General features: G+C 48.4%; 2 protein-coding genes across 2 annotated transcripts; one reads left to right on the plus strand and one right to left on the minus strand.

Annotated features, from left to right (window-relative positions):
* The first annotated feature begins 4,110 nt into the window (after positions 1 to 4,110).
* On the plus strand, positions 4,111 to 8,738 carry ATP5MF (ATP synthase membrane subunit f). The gene is made up of 4 exons (XM_060260758.1): positions 4,111 to 4,483; positions 5,029 to 5,136; positions 6,581 to 6,697; positions 8,552 to 8,738. The coding sequence occupies exons 1-4, from the start codon at positions 4,468 to 4,470 to the stop codon at positions 8,578 to 8,580; spliced, it is 270 nt and encodes an 89-aa protein (XP_060116741.1). The 5' UTR covers positions 4,111 to 4,467; the 3' UTR covers positions 8,581 to 8,738.
* Positions 8,739 to 9,472: 734 nt separating this feature from the next.
* Positions 9,473 to 20,501, minus strand: CPSF4 (cleavage and polyadenylation specific factor 4). Its single transcript, XM_060260757.1, has 8 exons — positions 20,244 to 20,501; positions 18,117 to 18,167; positions 17,829 to 17,981; positions 15,374 to 15,469; positions 14,996 to 15,089; positions 13,278 to 13,350; positions 11,697 to 11,867; positions 9,473 to 10,585 (listed from the first exon to the last, which is right to left on the minus strand). Exons 1-8 carry the CDS (start codon positions 20,344 to 20,346, stop codon positions 10,517 to 10,519), a joined length of 810 nt encoding a protein of 269 aa, XP_060116740.1. The 5' UTR covers positions 20,347 to 20,501; the 3' UTR covers positions 9,473 to 10,516.
* Positions 20,502 to 20,677: the final 176 nt, after the last annotated feature.

The following is a 20,677-nucleotide window of genomic DNA, read 5'->3' on the forward strand; positions in this document are numbered from 1 at the left end:
GCCCTATATGGCCCTGCACACCTTAGGGACCACCTTTCCCCGCATATGCCGCAGCGAGCACTTCGGTCCGGGTCTCAAAACCTGTTGACAGTTCCCAGCATCAGAAAAGCGAAGCTCAAAACAACGAGAGGCAGGGCCTTTTCCGTTGCTGCCCCTAGCTGGTGGAATGAGTTGCCGGAGGAGGTTCAGGGCCCTGCGAGAGCTCCTACAGTTCAGGCACTCTTCCGCCATGCTTTCTCATAACGGTAACATCTATAGCAACAGATTAGGCCCATAAACCTAAACATCACTCCAGATTTATCTTACCATGCTGTGGTGACCCTGGGTCCTCCCTGGAACATCTATTGCCGTCGACCAACAAGTTACCTGCCATTATTGGAATTTAAATTGTTTGTATGAACTATTGCATTAGCACCTACTGATACTGATGTTTTAATAACTGTTTGTATTAGGGTTGCCGAGTCCAATTTAAGAAATAGCTGGGGACTTTGGGGGTGGAGCCAGGGGACTTTGGGGGTGGAGCCAAGATCAAGGCTGTGACAAGCATAATTGAACTCCGAAGGGAGTTCTGGCCATCACTTTTAAAGGGACAGCAGACCTTTTCAATGCCTTCCTTCCATAGGAAATAATGAAGGATAGGGGCACCTTCTTTTGGGGCTCATAGAATTGGACCCCCAGGTCCAATCGTTTTGAAACTTGGAGGATATTTTGGGGAGAGGCACTAGATGCTGTACTGAAAATTTGGTGCCTCTACCTCAAAAAACAGGGCCCCCCCCAGAGCCCCAGATACCCATGGATCAATTATCCATTATTTTCTATGGGAATAAATCTCCATAGGGAATAACAGAGTTCCCAGCAGACATTTCCCTCCCCTCGCTTGCTGACGACCCTGAAGTGGAGGGAGGGCCTCTAAACCGGGGGATCCCCTGCCCCCACCTGGGGATTGGCAACCCTAGTTTGTATGTCTTGTGTTTTATTGCTGTTTTATCTTGTTTGGTCATTGCTTGACCCCAACCTGTGAGCCGCCCTGAGCCTGCCTTCAGCGGGGAGGGCAGGATAGAAATAAAATAAATAAATAAAAGTATGTATTTTACGACTCTCCCTTCACGCTTGAAGAACCCCGTGGCGCAGGGTGTTAAAACTGCAGTACTGCAGTCCTAAGCTCTGCTCACGACCTGAGTTCAATCCCCAGCGGAAGCTGGGTTTTCAGGTAGCCGGCTCCAGGTTGACTCAGCCTTCCAATTGGTGAAATGAGCCCCCAGCTTGCTGGAGGAAAAGTGTAGATGACTGGGGAAGACAATGGCAAACCACCCATAAAAAGTCTGCCGTGAAAACGTGAAAGCAACGTCACCCCGGAGTTGGAAACAACTGGTGCTTGCAACAGGGGATCTTTCCTTTCCTTTCCTTTCCTTTCCTTTCCTTTCCTTTCCTTTCCTTTCCTTTCCTTTCCTTTCCTTTCCTTTCCTTTCCTTTCCTTTCCTTTCCTTTCCTTTCCTTTCCTTTCCTTTCCTTCATGCTTTCCCAAAAATCTCTCCAGACCCCAAGCAATTTGGGAATCGTTGCTGGAGCATCCCATTTTGCTAGGCAAGGCTGACCTCTGCCGGGTGGTCTGAAATGGGTCACCGGGAGAGGATGGATTCATTCAACTGATAGCTGCAGGGGGAAGGGACTGAATTAGGGACTTTCTGCATGCAAAGTAGATGCTCTGTGGCAGTTCCTGGGTGTCATTTTCAGAGGGCAAACTCTATGGCAGATCGCGGGTGAAATCTCATCCCAAGCGCCTTTCTCCGCAGGTACCCGCCTCTAAAACTCCAGGAATTTCACAATCCAGAGTTGCCAACTCCAGTTGGGGTCTGGAAATCTCCCAGAATTGCCACTTATCTCTGGACAACAAAAATCAGTTACCTTGTTGAAGAAGACTACTTTGGGAGAAATGAAAGATTTTATTTAGACAAGTTGTTAGCTGACAGAGAGCAGGTAATTGCTTTAAACATGGCAAAATTTGCTATGCAGCTCATTAAAATCCGGACACAAGCTATCAAGAGCCAGTTCGGTGTAGTGGTTAAGTGTGAGGACTCTTATCTGAGAGAACCGGGTTCGATTCCCCACTCCTCCACTTGAACCTGCTGGCATGGCCTTGAGTCAGCCATGGCTCTGGCAGAAGTTGTCTTTGAAATGGCAGCTGCTGTGAGAGCCCTTTCAGCCCCACCCACCTCATAGAGTGTCTGTTGGCGGGGGGAGAAAATATGAGAGATTGTAAGCCACTCTGAGTCTCTGATTCAGAGAGAAGGGTGGGGTATAAATCTGCAATCTTCTTCGTCATGAGAGAACAGCAGTTGTGTTGATTTTGCCAGTTTGGTGTAGTGGTTAAGTGCGCGGATTCTTATCTGAGAGAACCGGGTTTGATTCCCCACTCCTCCACTTGCACCTGCTGGAATGGCCTTGGGTCAGCCATAGCTCTCGTAGGAGTTGTCCTTGAAAGGGCAGCTGCTGTGAGAGCCCTCTCAGCCCCACCCACCTCACAGGGTGTCTGTCGTGGGGAAGGAAGATAAAGGAGATCGTAAGCCGCTCTGAGTCTCTGAGATTTGGAGCGGAGGGCAGGATATAAATCTGAAATTCTTCTTCTTCAACAGCTAGTCAGCCCAAACAGAGATTTCGGTTGTTTAAATTGTTTGGTGGTGTTTCACTTTTAGTGCTTTGCTGGCTGGGGTTGCTGATAAAGTCTGTGTGAATTTTGATGATGTGCTGGCTGATACAGGATCTTTTACGCCTCTAATGTATTTTATGTGTTTGGTCAATGACTGTAGAAATAAATGACGTACGTATGACTGCTTTGGGGCATTATACCCAGCGGAGCTCCCTCCCCTCCCCAAATCCTGCCTTCTCCAGGTTCCAACCCCCAAATCTCCAGGAATTTCCTAACCCAGAGTTGGCAACCATACTAGGGTTGCCAATCCCCAGGTGAGCGGGGGAATCAAAAGCGGGAAGTTTCCGTGAAAAGCAGCCTGAGGAGACAACTCCTTCAGTCCTTAATACAAAGCCAGGGTTTTGTATTAAGGCCTGAAGGAGCTGTCTGTTTGAGAATATATTTGCATTACTTGTTTAACTAAAAAGGATCCAGCCAAGTAGGCATGAAAAACCTCAGCTTGAGACCCTGGAGAGCCGCTGCCAGTCTGAGTAGACAATACTGACTTTGATGGGCCCAGGAGGGTCTAATCCAGTATGGTGAGAGCCAGTTTGGTGTAGTGGTTAAGTGTGTGGACTCTTATCTGGGAGAACCGGGTTTGATTCCCCACTCCTCCACTTGCTCCTGCTAGCATGGCCTTGGGTCAGCCATAGCTCTGGCAGAGGTTGTCCTTGAAAGGGCAGCTGCTGTGAGAGTCCTCTCAGCCCCACCCACCTCACAGGGTGTCTGTTGTGGGGGAGGAAGGGAAAGGAGATTGTGAGCCGCTCTGAGACTCTTCGGAGTGGAGGGCGGGATATAAATCCAATATCTTCAATAAGGCAGCTTCATATGATCATATGAGTTTTTGGTTTTGTTTGGAGCCTGGTTTTCACGGAAGCTTCCTGCTTTTGATTCCCCTGCCTTTTTTTTTTTTTTTTTGTGATTCTCTGTTTTGGTTACACAATCCCCATGTGGGGGCAGGGGATCCTCCGGTTTGGAGGCCCTTGCCCCGCTTCAGGGTCATCTGAAAGCGAGGAAGGGGAGGGGAATGTCTGCTGGGAACTCTTATTCCCTACGGAGACCGATTCCCATAGGAAATAATGGAGAATTGATCCACAAGTATCTGGGGCTCTGGTGGAGGGGCTGTTTTTTGAGGTAGAGGCACCAAATTTTCAGGATAGCATCCAGTGCCTCTCCTCAAAATACCCTCCAAGTTTCAAAAAGATTGGACCAGGGGGTCCAAATATATGAGCCTCAAAAGAAGGTGCCCCTATCCTTCATTGTTTCCTATGGAAGGAAGGCATTTAAAAAGGTGTGCGGTCCCTTGAAATGTGATGGCCAGAACTCGCTTTGAAGTTCAAATAGGCTTGCCACGCCCTTGCTCCTGGCTCCACCCCCAAAGTCCCCAGATATTTCTTGAACTGGACCTGGCAACCCTAATCCCTACAAGCAAACACGCCTAACCTAAAACACCTGCATTGCACCTCATGAAACGGGCTCCTGACCACAAAAACTTGTGCAGGAACACAAATCACGCTAGCCTTTAAAACTCCCATCCCAGAATCGCCTTTCTTGTGGCTTTAAATCCCCATTCCCGCTCCAATCAGCTGCACTCATCATAGCGCCCCAAACGGGTTGCCCTCGTTCCCATGAGCCTCTAGGGGCAGCCGCTCTTTCCCCCAGAAGCCCTTGCGAGCGCAGAACCCAATGCGTTGCCCTCCTTCCCGTGAGCCTCTAGGCGCAGCCGCCCTTTCCCCCAGAAGCCTTTGCGAGTCAAGGCGGCTGTTCTTGACAGCAGCAAGATGGCGGACCGACCCGGTAAGGGGCTGTGGACTGAAGGGAGGCTTCAAGGTGACCCGGCTTCATGGCGGCCCGGCTAGGGGAACCCACTTCAGTCCCCAAGTTCTCGGGTTTGGCGCAGCCTTGGTCCCGGGAGGTGTCCGGGGTGGGGCTCCGAATAATAAGGCCCGTTTTGTGCACTCCTGCCTTGTGCGCATGCGTTTATCTGTCGTCCTTGTCGCTTTTATTGCAAGTTGAGCGCAGGGCCGGGGATTCTTGCGAGGCAGACGGAAATCCAACAGGCACAGCAACCCCGCCACCCCTTTTCTGGTGTTGATACCTGCCTAGCCACTAGAGTTGCCAAATCCAGCTTGGAAAATTCCTGGAGATTTGGGGATGTAGGCTGGGGAGGGCAGGGACCTCAGTGGGGTACAGTGCTATAGAGGCCACCCTCCAGAGAATCCCTTTTCTCCAGGGGAACTGATCTCTGCAGTTCTGTCAACGGTTAATCTGTCTGTAAATTGTAATTCTGGAGGCTGGCATCCCTATTACCTACCCCTCCTGCCTGTATTCTTCTCCTCTAGTTCCTGTTAAAGACTTGAGGCTTATGGATGTCAAGCTGGGTCAGCTCCCGGCATGGTTTGCATCAGGAGATTACACCCCTCTGGGGATTTACAGAGGTTATCGAAGAGGTGAGTGTCACAGAGGAGGCTAAGGGTTGGGGTGGGGGGCTGGGCGGAATATGGATCCCTAGTTGTAGTGCTGGATCTGAGAGCAGCTGAAGGCATTCGGTGGACTACGGACCACCTGTTCCTAGTATTATTTATTAGCAGTCTTCTTGTGAAAAGGAAAGCTTACATTCTGAGTAAAACTTTGTTGGTCTTAAAGGTGCTATTGGACTCCTACTTTGTTCTAGTCTGGGGGGGGGGGGCTTGTGCCTCTTATTGGATTTCTGAATAAAGTTGTATAGGATTGAACGTTTGACTTTAAATCGCACATCCCGCTCCTGTGTTTGTGGAACTCGCCAATAAACAGGTATGTAGTTTTGCAGTCACAAATGACTTCTGTTTCTGATTATCGGCAGAACAAAATCTGAGCCCTGCAGCATCTTAAAAGCCCAACAAAATTTCCCAGAGCATAAGCATATGGAGCAGAGGTCCATTAGTGGCTATTAGTTACAGCATATTGTTGGAATTCTCTGGGGCAGTGATGTTCTGTATTCTTGGTGCTTGGGGGGAGCACAGTGGGAGGGCTCCTAACCCCACTGGTGGGCCTCCTGATGACATTTGGGTTTTTTTGGCCACTGTGTGACAAAGAGTGATGGACTGGATGGGCCATCGCTCTTCTGTTCCAAGTCGAATTGCCTTGACTTGGATAGCCCAAGCTAGGCTGATCTTGTCACATCTCAGAAGCTAAGAAGGGTTGGGTCTCTTTAGGACTTGGATGGAAACCACTGAGAAAGGCCAAGTTTGCTATGCAGAGGCTCTCTCTCTCTCTCAGCTTGACTTCGCTAACGAAGATTTAAGAAAGGTGCAGTAGTCCACGTCTGCTGCAGGCTCGCTGGTGGCTGACAAGACCAATGCGGGACAGGCAGATCCGGCCACAGTGGCTGCAGGGAAAAGTCTGATTTGGGGTTGGTGCTGTAGCAGTGTGATTCTTCCTCAAGAATATGCAGAGGCAGGCAGTAGCAAACCACCTCTGAATGTCTCTTGCCTTGAAAACGGCATTGAGAAGTTGCCGTAACTTGATAGTGCTTTACATTTGCAAGCAACCTGCAAATCACTATCTCTGGTTAGGCTTTTGAGAGGTGGGAATTACTTGAAAGTTAGTGAACTTCGCAAGCCATCGTTTCTTAAAGCGTGGGGACTTGACTTTGGTACTCCAGGCCAGAATTGGTAACTGCGACTGGTGTTAGCTCTTCAAGGTCGTGGGAAGACTGCCTGAGCCTTACTGAAGTCCTTGCTGCTGGAAGGGTGAGAGTCAGCCAGCGGTCTTCTGAATGCACTTGTTTTAATGTGAACCTGGGTCAATGTTAGGCGATTCTGAACCCCCGCTCGCTGCTTTTAAGGTGGTAGCCAAAGACTGAAAAGGCAGCTTTTCGAAGCTGAGAAATTTCTCTTCCCCCCCCCCCTTTAGGTTACGACCGCTTTTACAAGAAGTATATTGATGTGAAGAAAGGCGGCATTGGGGGCCTAGCGATGGTGCTAACGGGCTACGTGATTATCAGCTATATCTGGAGCTATGACCATATTAGTGAGTAAAACTTTTCATTGTATGTTTGAAAGTCTGTTTTTTAAAAAGTCAGAAAAGGTAGAATCCTTCACATCTGAGCACAAGAGCATTCCTGTGCAGCTGTCCTGGCGTGAGCATGCTAGTAGCTTCTAGCAGGACAAATCAGCCAGTATCATAATGCCCCTGTATAAATCGATGGTGCGGTCTCATTTGGAATACTGTGTACAATTCTGGTCACCGCACCTCAAAAAGGATATTATAGCATTGGAAAAAGTCCAGAAAAGGGCAACTAGAATGATTAAAGGGTTGGAACACCATCCCTATGAGGAAAGGTTGAAATGCTTGGGGCTTTTTAGCTTGGAGAAACGTCAACTGAGGGGTGACATGATAGAGGTTTACAAGATTATGCATGGGATGGAGAAAGCAGAGAAAGAAGTACTTTTCTCCCTTTCTCACAGTACAAGAACTCGTGGGCATTCGATGAAATTGCTGAGCAGTCGGGTTAAAACGGATAAAAGGAAGTACTTCTTCACCCAAAGGGTGATTAACATGTGGAATTCACTGCTACAGGAGGTGGTGGCGGCTACAAGCATAGCCAGCTTCAAGAGGGGGTTAGATAAAAATATGGAGCAGAGGTCCATCAGTGGCTATTAGCCACAGTGTGTATATAGTGTGTGTGTATAATTTTTTTGGCCACTTTGTGACACAGTGTTGGACTGGATGGGCCATTGGCCTGATCCAACATGGCTTCTCTTATGTGACACAGAGTGTTGGACTGGATGGTCCATTGGCCTGATCCAACATGGCTTCTCTTATGTTCTTATGTGACACAGAGTGTTGGACTGGATGGGCCATTGGCCTGATCCAACACGGCTTCTCTTATGTTCTTATGACAAGTGGCCTAATGGAGTCTTTGACCCAATCCACTAGCCGTATGTGTTGGGGGTCTCCAGTCACTTGCATCACGGCAAGCTTACTAGTTCTTGCCTGTGCTAGCAATGTAACATCCAAATTGCAGGTTGTTGTAGTCCCACTGTGTGCAGCATTGGTCAGGATGCACTTCAAAGTACCGTGTGCCGTTCTGGCCGTTTCACTTTAGAAAGGATGTGGGTGGAATGGAGCGGGTTGCAGAAGTCGGCTGATCTGGGGTTTGGAGATGGTGGGTTGGGGGGAGATTTAACTGCTCTCTTTTAAGAATGTGAAAGGTTGTCACTTAGAGGAGGGCAAGGAGCTGTTCCGTTGGCAACAGAGAGCAAGACTTGCAATAAGGGGTTTAAATCATGGGTGGAAAAGTAAAGGCTGGATACAGGGAGGAAATATTTACAGTACAAGTAGTTCAGCAGCGGAACCAGCTGCCTAGGGAGTCAGTGAGCTCTCCCTCACTGGCAGTTTTCAAGCAGCTGAACAAACAGTTGTCAGGGATGCTCTGGGCTGATCCTGCATTGAGCAGGGGGCTGGCCTAGATCAGGAGTGGCCAAACTTGCTTAACATAAGAGCCACATAGGAAAAAAAAAAACCACCAAACATTTGAGAGCCAGAAGACAGGGAGGGAGGAAAATAGATGTGTGGAGGGAGAGGTGGAAAGAAGCTTTAACTTTAAATGCCTTCTCCAAGCCAGCCAACTGGGCAGTGAGGGCTCTGAGAGCCCCACAATGTGTGTGAAAGAGCCACATGTGGCTCTTGAGCCATAGTTTGGCCACCCCCTGGACTAGATGGCCTGTATGGCCCCTTCCACCACTGATTTAATAGTTGCTGCTGGGGAGACCCTGGTTTCTGCTTAATCTTTTAATCAACTGGGGGGGGGGAGGAAGCTGTCCTCCCACCCTGGGTGAATACATTGAACCCAAAGCAAACTGACTTGTGTTGATTATTCAGAGCATGACCGCTGGAGGAAATATCACTGAAGCTGACTGCTCCGAAGAACAGAGGCAGCGCCTGACTAGCAGGGGGAAGAGGCGAGATCCCCTCCGTTGAAGGCTCCTGGCCCTTAAATGCTGAATTCTCTTCCAGCACGAGCAAGTCTATCGTGACCAATAATAAACCATTGTTAAGTTTACTGTAAGAGAACTTTGTGTTTCTTTCTAGTAGCGGACAGTGCTGTGTAGTAGTACTTAAAAGGGGAGTTAAGGTAAGGGCCTTAACCAAAGTTAACACATCAACTTCAGAACTCCTAAAGGCTGTGAGGAAACTAACTTCCAAGCCTGCTGCGCTGGAAGATATTTTGTAGCTGGCTTGCAAGACAGGTGTATCCTGTCCCAGAGTCTTAACTCAGTTACATAGTACTATTGGAAACTGTTTCTAAGGGCAAACATGAGTATAGTCAGGACTTTTATTGTAGCAGAAACTCCTTTATACATTAGACCACACCCCCTTATGTAGCCAATCTGCCTGGAGCTTACAGTAAGCCCTGTAAGCTCTTGAAGGATTGGTTACATCAGGGCTGTGTGGCTTAATATGCAAAGGAGTTCCTGCTACAAAAAAAAAAGCAGTGTAGTTATCCCAGAGGAAGAGGTAGAAGCCCCCCACTGTGTTTCCACAGTGCGCTGGCCATACCTAATGTCATAAATCAGGGGTCTGTATATTCCAGAATCTGCCACTTAAACACAGTGCAAACCCTGGAATTGGTTGTGTATTTTAGACCTAATAACCGGTCACTTCTGATATGTAAAATGTGTTCACCAGTATATACCATTGCTTCTTGAAACTAGCTGTTTATTCTCAATAGAAAAACTGTTCTGGGATAAAATCTCTTGTTGAAGAATGGCTGTTTTCTCCACAAGATGACACTGTGAGCTCTTTAGCGGAGGGGAAAAACTTTAATCAACTATGAAACCTGTGTGTCATCATACAATATAAGACTCCAGTTGTATTCTTCTTAGGCACATTTCTCCCCCTCCAAAAGTAGTTTCTTAAAAAAAAGAAATCAAAATACTCCCAAGGTTTTTTTTTTTTCAAATGGAACATTTAAGAAAGCAAAAACAAACGCTTTCAAGGTAGTTAGCTGCTGAGAGCTAAGGTCTGTATTACAGGCAGAGCTTTCTGACTCAGCTTTGTGGCTGTCTACCTGATCGAGTCTGTTGGCAGTGATGGACGGGGGTGGGGAGTATTAGGCTAACAGACACGTAATCAAGGCCCACCGAAGCCAGGGGGTCAAAGCAATACTAATTAGTTTTTTTAGACAACCACGTCTCTGGCACCTGTCCACTCACAGCCGGGACTTTCGAATGTCTTCCCTTTTCATCCTGAGGCTGTTTTTCACCAATTCATTCTGTGAGGCGAGCTGCAATACATTCATGGCTCCGACTGAGAACACAAAATGCAGGCACGCCAGCTATTCCTGCGCTGTGGTCAGCTCCTCGAATGGGTACAAAACGAAAATGCTGCAAAAAGCAATCCACACCTTCACCGCCCCCCAGGTGCTCATCCAAGTGCCTCGCAGAGAATACAGACGCATGTGGTGCTTTCATTCCTGCTGGTGCGGAACACAAGCCGGCCCTTCGTTATATTAGCGCTTCTCATTTTCCTCTGTGTCCAGGGACTGCTTGAACAACTGAAGACTTTGAGCACAAAAAGAAAAGTCTCAATTCCAAAGGCAGTTTGAGGTTTGTGTATTCCACCCCAAAACTGGGCTGGATCTCAGTATCCACTCAAGTTCTAATTGGAAAAGGTTAAAAAAAAATGATGAAAGTACAAAGGTGTTGCACGTCAGGAGTCCATAGCAGGGCAGCCCTTCTGGTGCAGGCGATTTAAAAAAAATAGATCAACAGCCCGAACTTGTGGTGGGGCATTGCTTGGCTCCCATTTTTTAAAACTGTGTTGTGTAGTTGTCTCCTGAATGGCTCATTGTCCACTGAGAAAAGCCAAATGTCCCTTCGTGCATCGATTGGCATAGTGTCCTTTTTCACCACACTAGGGGAAGAAAAAGATGTGAAGCTATTTAAACGCAAAGGATTACAAGATTCTGGCGGCAAATGGTAGCCGCTTCAGACATTGAGAGCAGGATTCCTTCCATACGAAATCCTGTTTCAAATGTTTCTAGGGTTCAGACCAGAGGTGTCAAACATGCAGTTTGGGGGCTGAATCAGGCCCCCGGAGGGCTCCTATCAAGCCCCCAAGCTACTAGCTATAATCTGCTTCCTTCTCCCTCTCTCTTGCTTCCTTCTGCATAACAGCCTTGCTTTGCGAGGCTTGCTCAATTTCACAGAAGAGCTACAGAACAAAACCTCTTTTCTTCATTGGTTGAGACTCCTCCCTTGGGGAAGGAAGGAAAGAGCCAAAGCTTCCTTTTCCCAGTTCCCTGGACCTCATATGAGAAATACAAATAAAGCACCTTTAAGACCAATGAGTGCTAATGTTTTAAGTTTTTAAAAAAATATATTTGTGCTTGTCTGTGTCCTTTATAAAATTTATCTCTCCGCTACCTAATTTTAAATAGGTACACACACGGCCCAGCCCAACATGGCTCAACCCAACCAGACATGGCCCGGCCCAACAAGGTCTCATTTATGTCAGATCCGTCCCTCGTAACAAATGAGTTCGACACCTCTGGTTTAGACAATCTAAATACATGAGTTAACTTCTACAACTAGCCTCTTTTGCACAGGTGAAAGCAAGGTTACTACCAGGGCTTTTTTTGGAGCAGGAGCTCCTTTGTATATTAGGCTACACCCCCCTGATGTAGCCGATCCTTCAAGAGCTTACAGGGCTCTTAGTACAGGGCCTACTGTAAGCTCTTGGAGAACTGGTTACATCGTCCGGGGGGGGGGGGGGGCGTTAGGCCAATATGAAAAGGAGTTCCTGCTACAAAAAAAAGCCCTGGTTACTACTTTCAATAAAGCCCAGCCCATCTTCTTACCAGTACCCACATTCTTCATCCCATTCAAAACACAACCTGTTTCCCCCCATTTCATGTAATCGAATAGAAGCACGAAAACTACACACAGCTATGAATGGTGTTATTCCACTGGCGAGATTACCCAAATTAAAAACACCCATCTACGCCGTGCCGCCTTCAACTTACTTTGTAACAAGTGACCTGCTCCAGCGGCCGGGGACCTCTGTTGCCGACGCTGTTGTTTTGAGACTGCATCACTCCAATGACCTGCGGGGTCCTTTGTTGATTTGGAGAAGAGTTCTGACTTGTTAACTGGATCAGGGATGACGACCTCTGCAGTGGCGGGTTATTATTTTGCTGAGGGCAGGAGAAAGAACAGCCCACATGTTCAATTGTCAATCTTTTCCCAAGGCACTGTGCTTGACGGTGAAAGAGCCCCGCACAAGAACCCAGACTTCCCCAATACCCCTTGTTGTCTGTAACTGCTGGGTGGTTCAAGCACACACACACACACTCAAAAGTGTGGTTTAAAGTTATGTCTGCTGCTCCACGGCCCTCAGGACGAAGAGCCCATGAGAACAGGCTGAAAAGTCTCAAGACTTTTCAGTTTAGAAAACAAAGCAGGGGACACGATAAGAGGTTTGTAAAATTATGCATGGGGTAGAAAGAGTTGGCAAATTTTCTCTCTTCCCCCAAAGGCATTTGATGAAGCCGATGGGCAGCAGGTTCAGGACGGACAAAAGGAAGTACTATTTTACAGAGCGTAATTAAAATGTGGAATTTGAAGATGATATAGGATTTATAAGACACCCTTCACTCTGAACCTGAGTGGTCACAATCTCTACCTTCCTCCCCCACAACAGACACCCTGTGAAGGAGAGCTCTCACAGGAGCTGCCCTTTCAAGGATAGCTCTGCGAGAGCTATGGCTGACCCAAGACCATTCCAGCAGCTGCAATTGGAGGAATGGGGAATCAAACCCAGTTCTCCTAGGGAAGAGTCCACAAAGTTAAGGAAAAGGAAAGGTCCCCTGTGCAAACACCAGTCATTTCCGACTCTGGGGTGACGTTGCTTTCACAACGTTTCCACGGCGGACTTTTTACAGGGTGGTTTGCCATTGCCTTCCCCAGTCATTACACTTTCCCCTCAGCAAGCTGGGGACTCATTTTACTGACCTCGGAAGGATGGAAGGCTGAGTCAACCTCGAGCCAGCTACCTGAAAACTCAGCTTCCACTGGGGATCGAACTCAGGTCACGAGCAGGGGGCTCCGACTGCAGTACTGCAGCTTTACCACTCTGCGCCACGGGGCTCTCGCATTACATTAAACTGGCTGCCAAAGGATGTAGTGATGACCACAAGAATAAACAACGTTAAAAGGGGATTAGATAGATTCACGGAGGGTAAGTCTACCAATGGCTACTAGTCACAGTGACTGAGTTGAACCTCCACATCCAGAGGCACTAAACCTCTGAATCCCAGAGTCAGCAGGCAACATCAGGGGAAGGCCTTGGCCTCTATGCCCTGTTGATGGTCCTCCAGAAGAACTGGCTGGCCACTGTAAAATGGGATTGCTAGGCTAGGTGGACTCTTAGTCTGATCCAGGTGGGTTCTCCTCATGCATCATTTCCCCCTCCCTCATTTATAGTATACCCCAAGGAGTTGATATACGGTGATTCTTTCCCACGCAGCCTATATGCCACCCAACCGTCACGAAGGATCCCCAGGGGCACCTTCATTGTTGGAGATGCGAGCTAGAAAGTTGCATACCTTCTGCTGCGGTTGCGTTGGCTGAGGCAGCGGTGGCTGCTCTGTGGTTCCCATGGGGAGTTCAAACCGAGGGCTGGTTTCAAAAAAAGAAAAGAAAAAAAGGTACTTAAGGAAACGTGCAAAGGCCGAGCTGACCCTTGAGAGATGGCCGGAATCAGTCTCTGAAAGGTTCCAAGAAGCCATCTCCGTGCCAAAGGCCCATCAGCGTCACACAGGGATACGTGCCCTAGTTGGTCTTTGCAACAGAACAAGATGCTAGCAGGGAGAAAGTCGTGTAAAAGGGTATGGAGGGGAAAAGTCAGCATTGGGATCACCAAAGCCGACCATGAAAAGCTCCGAGAGGACCTCCACCAACTGGGTGAGTGGGCGACGACGTGGCAAATGAAACTCAGTGTTGGTAAGCGTCAAGCGATGAACACAGAAACAAAAAAAATCCCAACTTTAAAGTATAGGCTAATGGGAGCCAAACTTGGTGAGACCGAGAGGGAAAAAGATCTTGGGGTCATATCAGATAGCTCAATGGAAGCATCAACCAGGTGTGCCGCGGTGGTGAAAAAGACAAACTCTATGTTAGGGACTATTATGAAAGGGAGTGAGAATAAAATGTCTTGATGCTGCGATGCCCCTGTACAGATCTATGGGATGGCCTCATTTGGAATGCTCTGTACAGTTCTGGTCACCATATCTCCAAAAGGACACTGCAGAGGTGGAAAGAGTACAGAGGAAAGCAACCAAGGTGACTCGGGGCCTGGAGCACCTTTTCCATGAAGAAAGGCGAAGAATCTGGAAGAGTCTTCGTTCTAGTAATTCATAGCATTACCATTAGAAAAGAGATGACTAAGGGGGACATGATGGAGGTTTATAAAATTATCCATGAGGTGGACAAAGCCATTTTTTTCTCCCAAAATACAAGAACTCAAGGGCATCCACTGAAGCCGACGGTCAGTGGGTTCAGGACAGACAAAAAGAAATACCGTTTTACAGAGACTGATTGAAATATGGAATTTGCTGCCAGATGACATAGTGATGGCCAAGGCTTTTTTTTTTTTGGAGCAGGAACTCCTTTGCATATTAGGCTACACACCAATCCCTCTGGAGCTTACAGCAGGCCCTGTACTAAGAGCCTGTAAGCTCTTGGAGGATTGGCTGCATCAGGGGTGTGTGGCCTAATATGCAAAGAAGCTCCTGCTACAAAAAAAGCCCAAGTGACAGCCATAGGAATAAACAGCTTGAAAAAGGGGATTAGATGGATTCATGGAGGAGAAGTCTATCAATGGCTACTAACCATGATGACTTGAGGGGAAACTCCACATTCAGAGACAGTCAACCTCTGAATCCCAGTGCCAGGAGGTAACATCAAGGAAAGGTCTGCCCTGTTGTTGGCCCTCCAGAGGAACTGGCTGGCCACAGTGTGAGGCAGGATGCTGGACTAGATGGACCCCTGGCCTGATCCAGCAGGGCACTTCTGATGCTCTTATGGAAGCCTCGGCCTCTCTGTCCTGTTGTTGGCCCTCCAGAGGAACTGGTTGGCCACTGTGGGAGACAGGCTGCTGGACCAAATGGACCCCTGGTCCCATCTGACAGGGCTCTTCTTTATGTTCTTATGCCACTGCCAATATGAAAATTCCTCCCCATCCCCTGCAGCATAGCAACTGACCCATGTACGATTCAAGGGGGGAAAGCTGAAAACCATGGAAACAATCCTGGAATATACTCACTGCATGAATTTGCAAGCAGGCCCCTCTGGACAGAACCCCACCAGATAATTCACACAAATCACACGTCGGGTGTGTCTGTGCCGGCAGAGGGGGCCTGCAACAGAGAGCATCAGGGTCATGTTTCTGACACAGAAAACCTCCCCCACCCACTACCACAAGCCCTCCTTTGACTCTCGAACCTTCAAGCAGACCCAGGCTACTGGTCATGATCATGAGCGCAAATGACTTTTTTTTTACAATTTAAGGCGGCTTCTCCAACACGCTCACCAAACTACCGGCTCCAGCCCTCCCGCGTGAGAGGCCGCAGCTCCGACACTGCTCTTCCAAGACCAAAAGCAACCGAGGTTGCGAGCAAAGGGAAGGGAAATACACACGTACCGTGCTTACAAAAGCCTCGGTCGTACCAAGGGCAGTCTTTGATCTTGGACTCGGGGTCAATATGCAAGAACGGGCATTCTTTGTTGCTGCATTCCCCTGCGACAGACAAGCACATGCTTCGCTGATGGTAGAAGGACAGGGCGAAAGGACTGTCCGTCAGGAACAAATCCCTGCCCCCGACAAAAAGCCAAACAGCATTCGGAATCTTTCAAATACATTTCCTTTATCACAGCAAAACCTGCTGCCTCACCTCCCGTCACATGCAGGGGATCAGGGAGGGCCTCTACTGGCTGCCACCCCGCTCTAGTAAGGCCCAGACCACCCACCCGACCCCTGTGTCTTCCTTCTCAGCAAGCACCTTTTATCTGTGACCAAAGAGGTGAGCAGGCCCAGGCAGTATAACAGTAAGTTTATTGTAAGCACTCAAGAACAAACAAGCGGGTTGTAACTTTTAGTGCAAGAGTGAACACGGAGACAGTAAAGGTAGTACAAAGCAAAATATAAAAGCCCTGACGCAGCTATACGTTCCCTTCCTCTAATTCCAACTGACTCACCATTCTTTAGATGAGGGAGCTCCCCTGACTGCCGCCTTCCACCAGCCCAGCCTTTCCAGAGAGAACACTTTCTCCTCTCTAGGTTGGCTTCCCCCCGCCCCCCGCACTTCCTTTCAGGTCCCATCCCTCTGGCCTTCATTAGGCAAGCTTTCCCTCTCATACCGCTGCCTACCCAATCAGAAAGACAGAAGGGATCCTGGGAAATGTAGGCCCCGTAGCTCTTCTGATACAGGCTTCTCTGGAGCCTGTAAGCCTCACTAGGCCTAGGATTGTGACAACTCCCTGCTCGGAAAGCAGCAACAAGGAACAGACTACATATGGACACCCTGGCATTCCCCAATCAAGTAAGTAGTCCATGAAAACAGTGCCTAGTTAATGGGTTAAAGTCTCTCTTTCCTTGCATCTCTAGACATCCAGTAGCAAGCTGATCATGGACTGTTTGTGGAGTGTATGGGTCAAAGCAGCACAAGGGAAACAAAGCCTTCTGCAGGATGGGGGGAGGAATGAGTGCAGCAGCCATGGCACAGGGCTACCTGTCAGGAAGCCGAGTCTCATCTCTACCTTAGAAAAGTTAGCTGCTGCCAAAATCTATAATGGGGAACTAATAATTCTGATGTCTCTTACCAGATTGCTGCAAAGATTACTGAACTGCTGTAAATCGCTTGGGATGCTACAGTTCAAGGTATTAACTGAGGGCAAAGAAGAAGAGTTGGATTTATGCCCCGCCCTTCCCTAGGAGTCTCTGAGCAGCTTAAAATCTCCTTTCCCTTCCTGTCCCCACAACAGACAACCTGTGAGGGAGATGGGACTGAGAGAGCTCTGAGAGAACTGTGACTGACCCAAGGTCACCCAGCTGGCTGCATGCGGAGCAGCGGGGAATCAAATCCAGCTCTCCAGATTAGAGTCTGCCGCTCTTAACCACTGTGCCAAAAGTAACGCACAGTGCAATCACGCAAAGCTGCGTCATACTGAATCAGACGCTTGGTCTATCAAAGTCTATTCAGACTGTTACCAGCTCTCCAGGGTCTCAGAATGAGGTCTTTTGCGTCATTCTTTAAACTATTTGCCACAGCTTATTGCTGGAACTCTCTGTTTGGGGTAGTGATGCTCTGTATTCTTGGTGCTTTGGGGGGAGGGGGGCACAGTGGGAGAGCTTCTAGTGTCCTGGCCCCACTGGTGGACCTCCTGATGGCACTTGGGGTTTTTGGCCACTGTGTGACACAGAGTGTTGGACTGGATGGGCCACTGGCCTGATCCAACAAGGCCTCTCTTATGTTCTTATGTGACACAGAGTGTTGGACTGGATTGGCCATTGGCCTGATCCAACATGGCTTCTCTTATGTTCTTATGTGACACAGAGTGTTGGACTGGATGGGCCACTGGCCTGATCCAACAAGGCCTCTCTTATGTTCTTATGTGACACAGAGTGTTGGACTGGATTGGCCATTGGCCTGATCCAACATGGCTTCTCTTATGTTCTTATGTGACACGGAGTGTTGGACTGGATGGGCCACTGACCTGGTCCAACATGGCTTCTCTTATGTTCTTATGTGACACAGAGTGTTGGACTGGATGGGCCACTGGCCTGATCCAACATGGCTTCTCTTATGTGACAGAGTGTTGGACTGGATGGGCCACTGGCCTGATCCAACAAGGCTTCTCTTATATTCTAATATAAACTGGAGATGCCAGGGATCGAACCTGGGACCTTATGCATGGCAATCAGATGCTCTACCAGTGAGCTACAGCCCCTCCTCTCAAGCGTATTTTCTTGGAAGCAAATAACCCCTTGTCCAACAGGGCTCATACCTACATGCCTATATATAGGGCCATTAGCCCAAAAGTTGCTCTTTCAAAGCAAGCTACAATGAGAGCTGGATGGCCACAGTAGTTCCACTTACCGAATTTTGAGTAGAAGTAGCACTCAGGCATCTTGGTCATGTCATATTCGTGCAAGAACTCGCACTGGTCTCCCTTCTTGCACAGCCCCCGTAGCCAGTGCTTGCAAACCACTGTCTTTTCACCGCTGATGTGCCGGAAGGGACACATTCCTCCTAAAGTGCAGGAAACCAAGGGCGGGGAGATACCATTGCATAGGGGTTCACAACTCTCAGGGGAAGGAGCGCGTGCTAATGAACGGCTTCCCAACTGCCTTCTCCTAGCATAGGATATTTGTAACTGAAGCATACCTTTCCCACAGGCGGACTTTAAAAAAAATTCACAGACAGCAGCCCCCGATTCTGTGGAGAAAAAGAGATGCACAGTGAAGCACCACGTATTCCACTGTCCAACTGGCTTAAGTTTAGCAGTACTGCTATTTTTAATGAGTTACATTGTTTAGGGCAGCTAGATCTGAACTTATTCACAAAGATGGAGGCTTCCTGTATCTTTACAGCTGAGCAGATCTTCCAAAACCAAGTTTTCTTAAAGGCCACATAGGAGTTGCATGGCAGAAACAGGACCAAACATGAGCATGTTTGGTCTAGTGGTTAAGTGCACAGACTCTTATCTGGGAGAACCGGATTTGATTCCCCACTCCTCCACTTGCACCTGCTGGAATGACCTTGGGTTAGCCATAGCTCTAGCAGGAGTTGTCCTTGATAACCCTCTCAACCCCACCCACTTCACAGGGTGTCTGTTGTGGGGAGAGAAGATAAAGGAGATTATAAGCTGCTCTTGAATCTCTGATTCAGAGAGAAGGGCGGAGTATAAAACTGCAATTCTTCTTCATGTAGTGCACTGGTCTGTTTTTAACAAGGGTATGATAAGGAAAAATCCAAGAAAGCTCCCCCCACCCCCCCAACTTTCCTCTTTTTACCCAGCTAGCCTGCCCTAGTTAGCCCCGTCTAACTTAAAATGAATACATCATGCTGCAAGAAATTGAGCTGGCCCCAGCAGATTTCTGATCTCTAGCGCAGGGTTTCCCAAACTTTTTTCCCCCGTGGCCGGGTTATTTTTACACTTCTCCTTTGTGGCCCACTAAAATTTGGGGGTGGAACCAGGAGACAGAAAATTATGTACAAACAAGCCTAAAACTCTTGCAATATTTTGTTTAGGAAAGGTAGGATAATAGTGGGATTTTGCAACGCAATTTTTAAAATAAAAAATCAAGAAAAAGCACAAGGATCACACACAGCAGAAAACTAAAAATATAAAATGCTGTCATCCTGGGAAAACATGAAATAGCAGGGCATTTCAAGCTTCTCCCCCACCCCCAGGTCTACTCAGATTAGCAGTGGCAAGGAAGGAAGGACAGAGAGACAGGGGGAAAGTCTGACAAAAGAAAGACAGACATGAAATGGCAGTGCTGAGAAAACATGAAATGGCAGGGCATCTCCCTCCCCCTCCCCCAGGTCTACTCAGATTAGCAATGGCAAGGAAGGAAACAGACAAGAGAAAACACTGACTGAAAGAGAGAGAGAAGATGAAAAAAGACTGACTGGCAGAAAGAATGAAAGGGAAGGAGGGGGAAAGAGTTGGAAACAAATAGAGGGAAAAAGAAAGATAACTCTGTGAGGTGGGCTACCATTAGGAAGACACCTGTCCCAAAGACAAGGAGGCAGGTTTGGGGGATTTGAACTTGGGCTCCTTCCAATATTGCTAGCAGAGGTCATTTAATAGAAAGAAGTGCCAGAGCTCATACACACAACTCATTTGCCTATGCCACACACCCCGGACATCACTGGGAGAAGTTATAAATTATATCAGCTCAACATCTACCTTAAAATGCTTCTTGAATCATAATGAACATACTAAAACCTTACTCTCATCCAGTGTTCCCTCTAAGCCGAGTGTGAGCTAGCTCCCAAATTTTTAGCCTCCAGCTCACATAATTTTGTCTTAGGTCAGGAAGGATGACCCCAGAGCACACTGATTGATGCAGTCGCTCACAGCTTTAATGCCAGTATCTCACAGAGTAGAATTTTTGCTCACAAGACTTCACAGCTTAGAGGGAACGTTGGACCAATCATACTTTTTAAATTTGTCCTATGCGGCTGAAATAGCAAGATGACGATTTCTATCTGTGTGCTTGATACGTTTTGGTTCTTCTCCCATTTTCTGTGGGGGAAAATATTAGAAAGTTTGTCAGATCTTAAGAGTTCAACAAAATGCTCACGGGGGGGTTGAACAATGGAGCCCATAAGCAATTTTTTTTGGAGGGGGGGGGTTGAGAAAGAGCACAATGAAATTTAGAAGTCCCGGAACTCCGCTCCTGTGAGCTCCTGCCCAAAATGAGGCCCGCTAAGAACCCGACCGGCTTTCCCGAAGAAACCGCGTAAGAGCTTGAGGCCTGGCGCCTCCGGCGTCTCACGTACTGTCCATGCCCGGGAAGGGGAGCGGCTGCGCTCCGAGCTGCTGCTCCACGGCGATTTCCAGCTCGAATTTGATGTGGTCCACGCTGGCGATGAGCTCCTGCATGGCGGCGGCTCCAGGCGGCTGAAGGGAAGAGAAAACGAGGGGACCGGATCGGGGAGGAACTGTCCGCGCGACTCCAACAATCTGTACCGAACCGCTCCCGCGGAGGATGCTGGGAACTGACCTCCCGGCGCAGTGATGACGGAGCACTTCGACCAATGAATGCCACCGGCGGCGCGTGATGACGGACATTTCGACCAATGAGGAAAAAAAGATCCGCCCTCTTCCCTCAAAGTGGAGAAAGAGTATGCAATGACGGCCGTTTCGCCCTCGTCAGCCAATGGGACGGCGTCCCGTCTCCTTGGTAGGCGTAGGGGCGTTGTGGAAAGGACCA

Source organism: Heteronotia binoei, chromosome 20, assembly GCF_032191835.1.
Source record: "Heteronotia binoei isolate CCM8104 ecotype False Entrance Well chromosome 20, APGP_CSIRO_Hbin_v1, whole genome shotgun sequence".
In the NCBI taxonomy this organism is placed as follows: domain Eukaryota; kingdom Metazoa; phylum Chordata; class Lepidosauria; order Squamata; family Gekkonidae; genus Heteronotia; species Heteronotia binoei.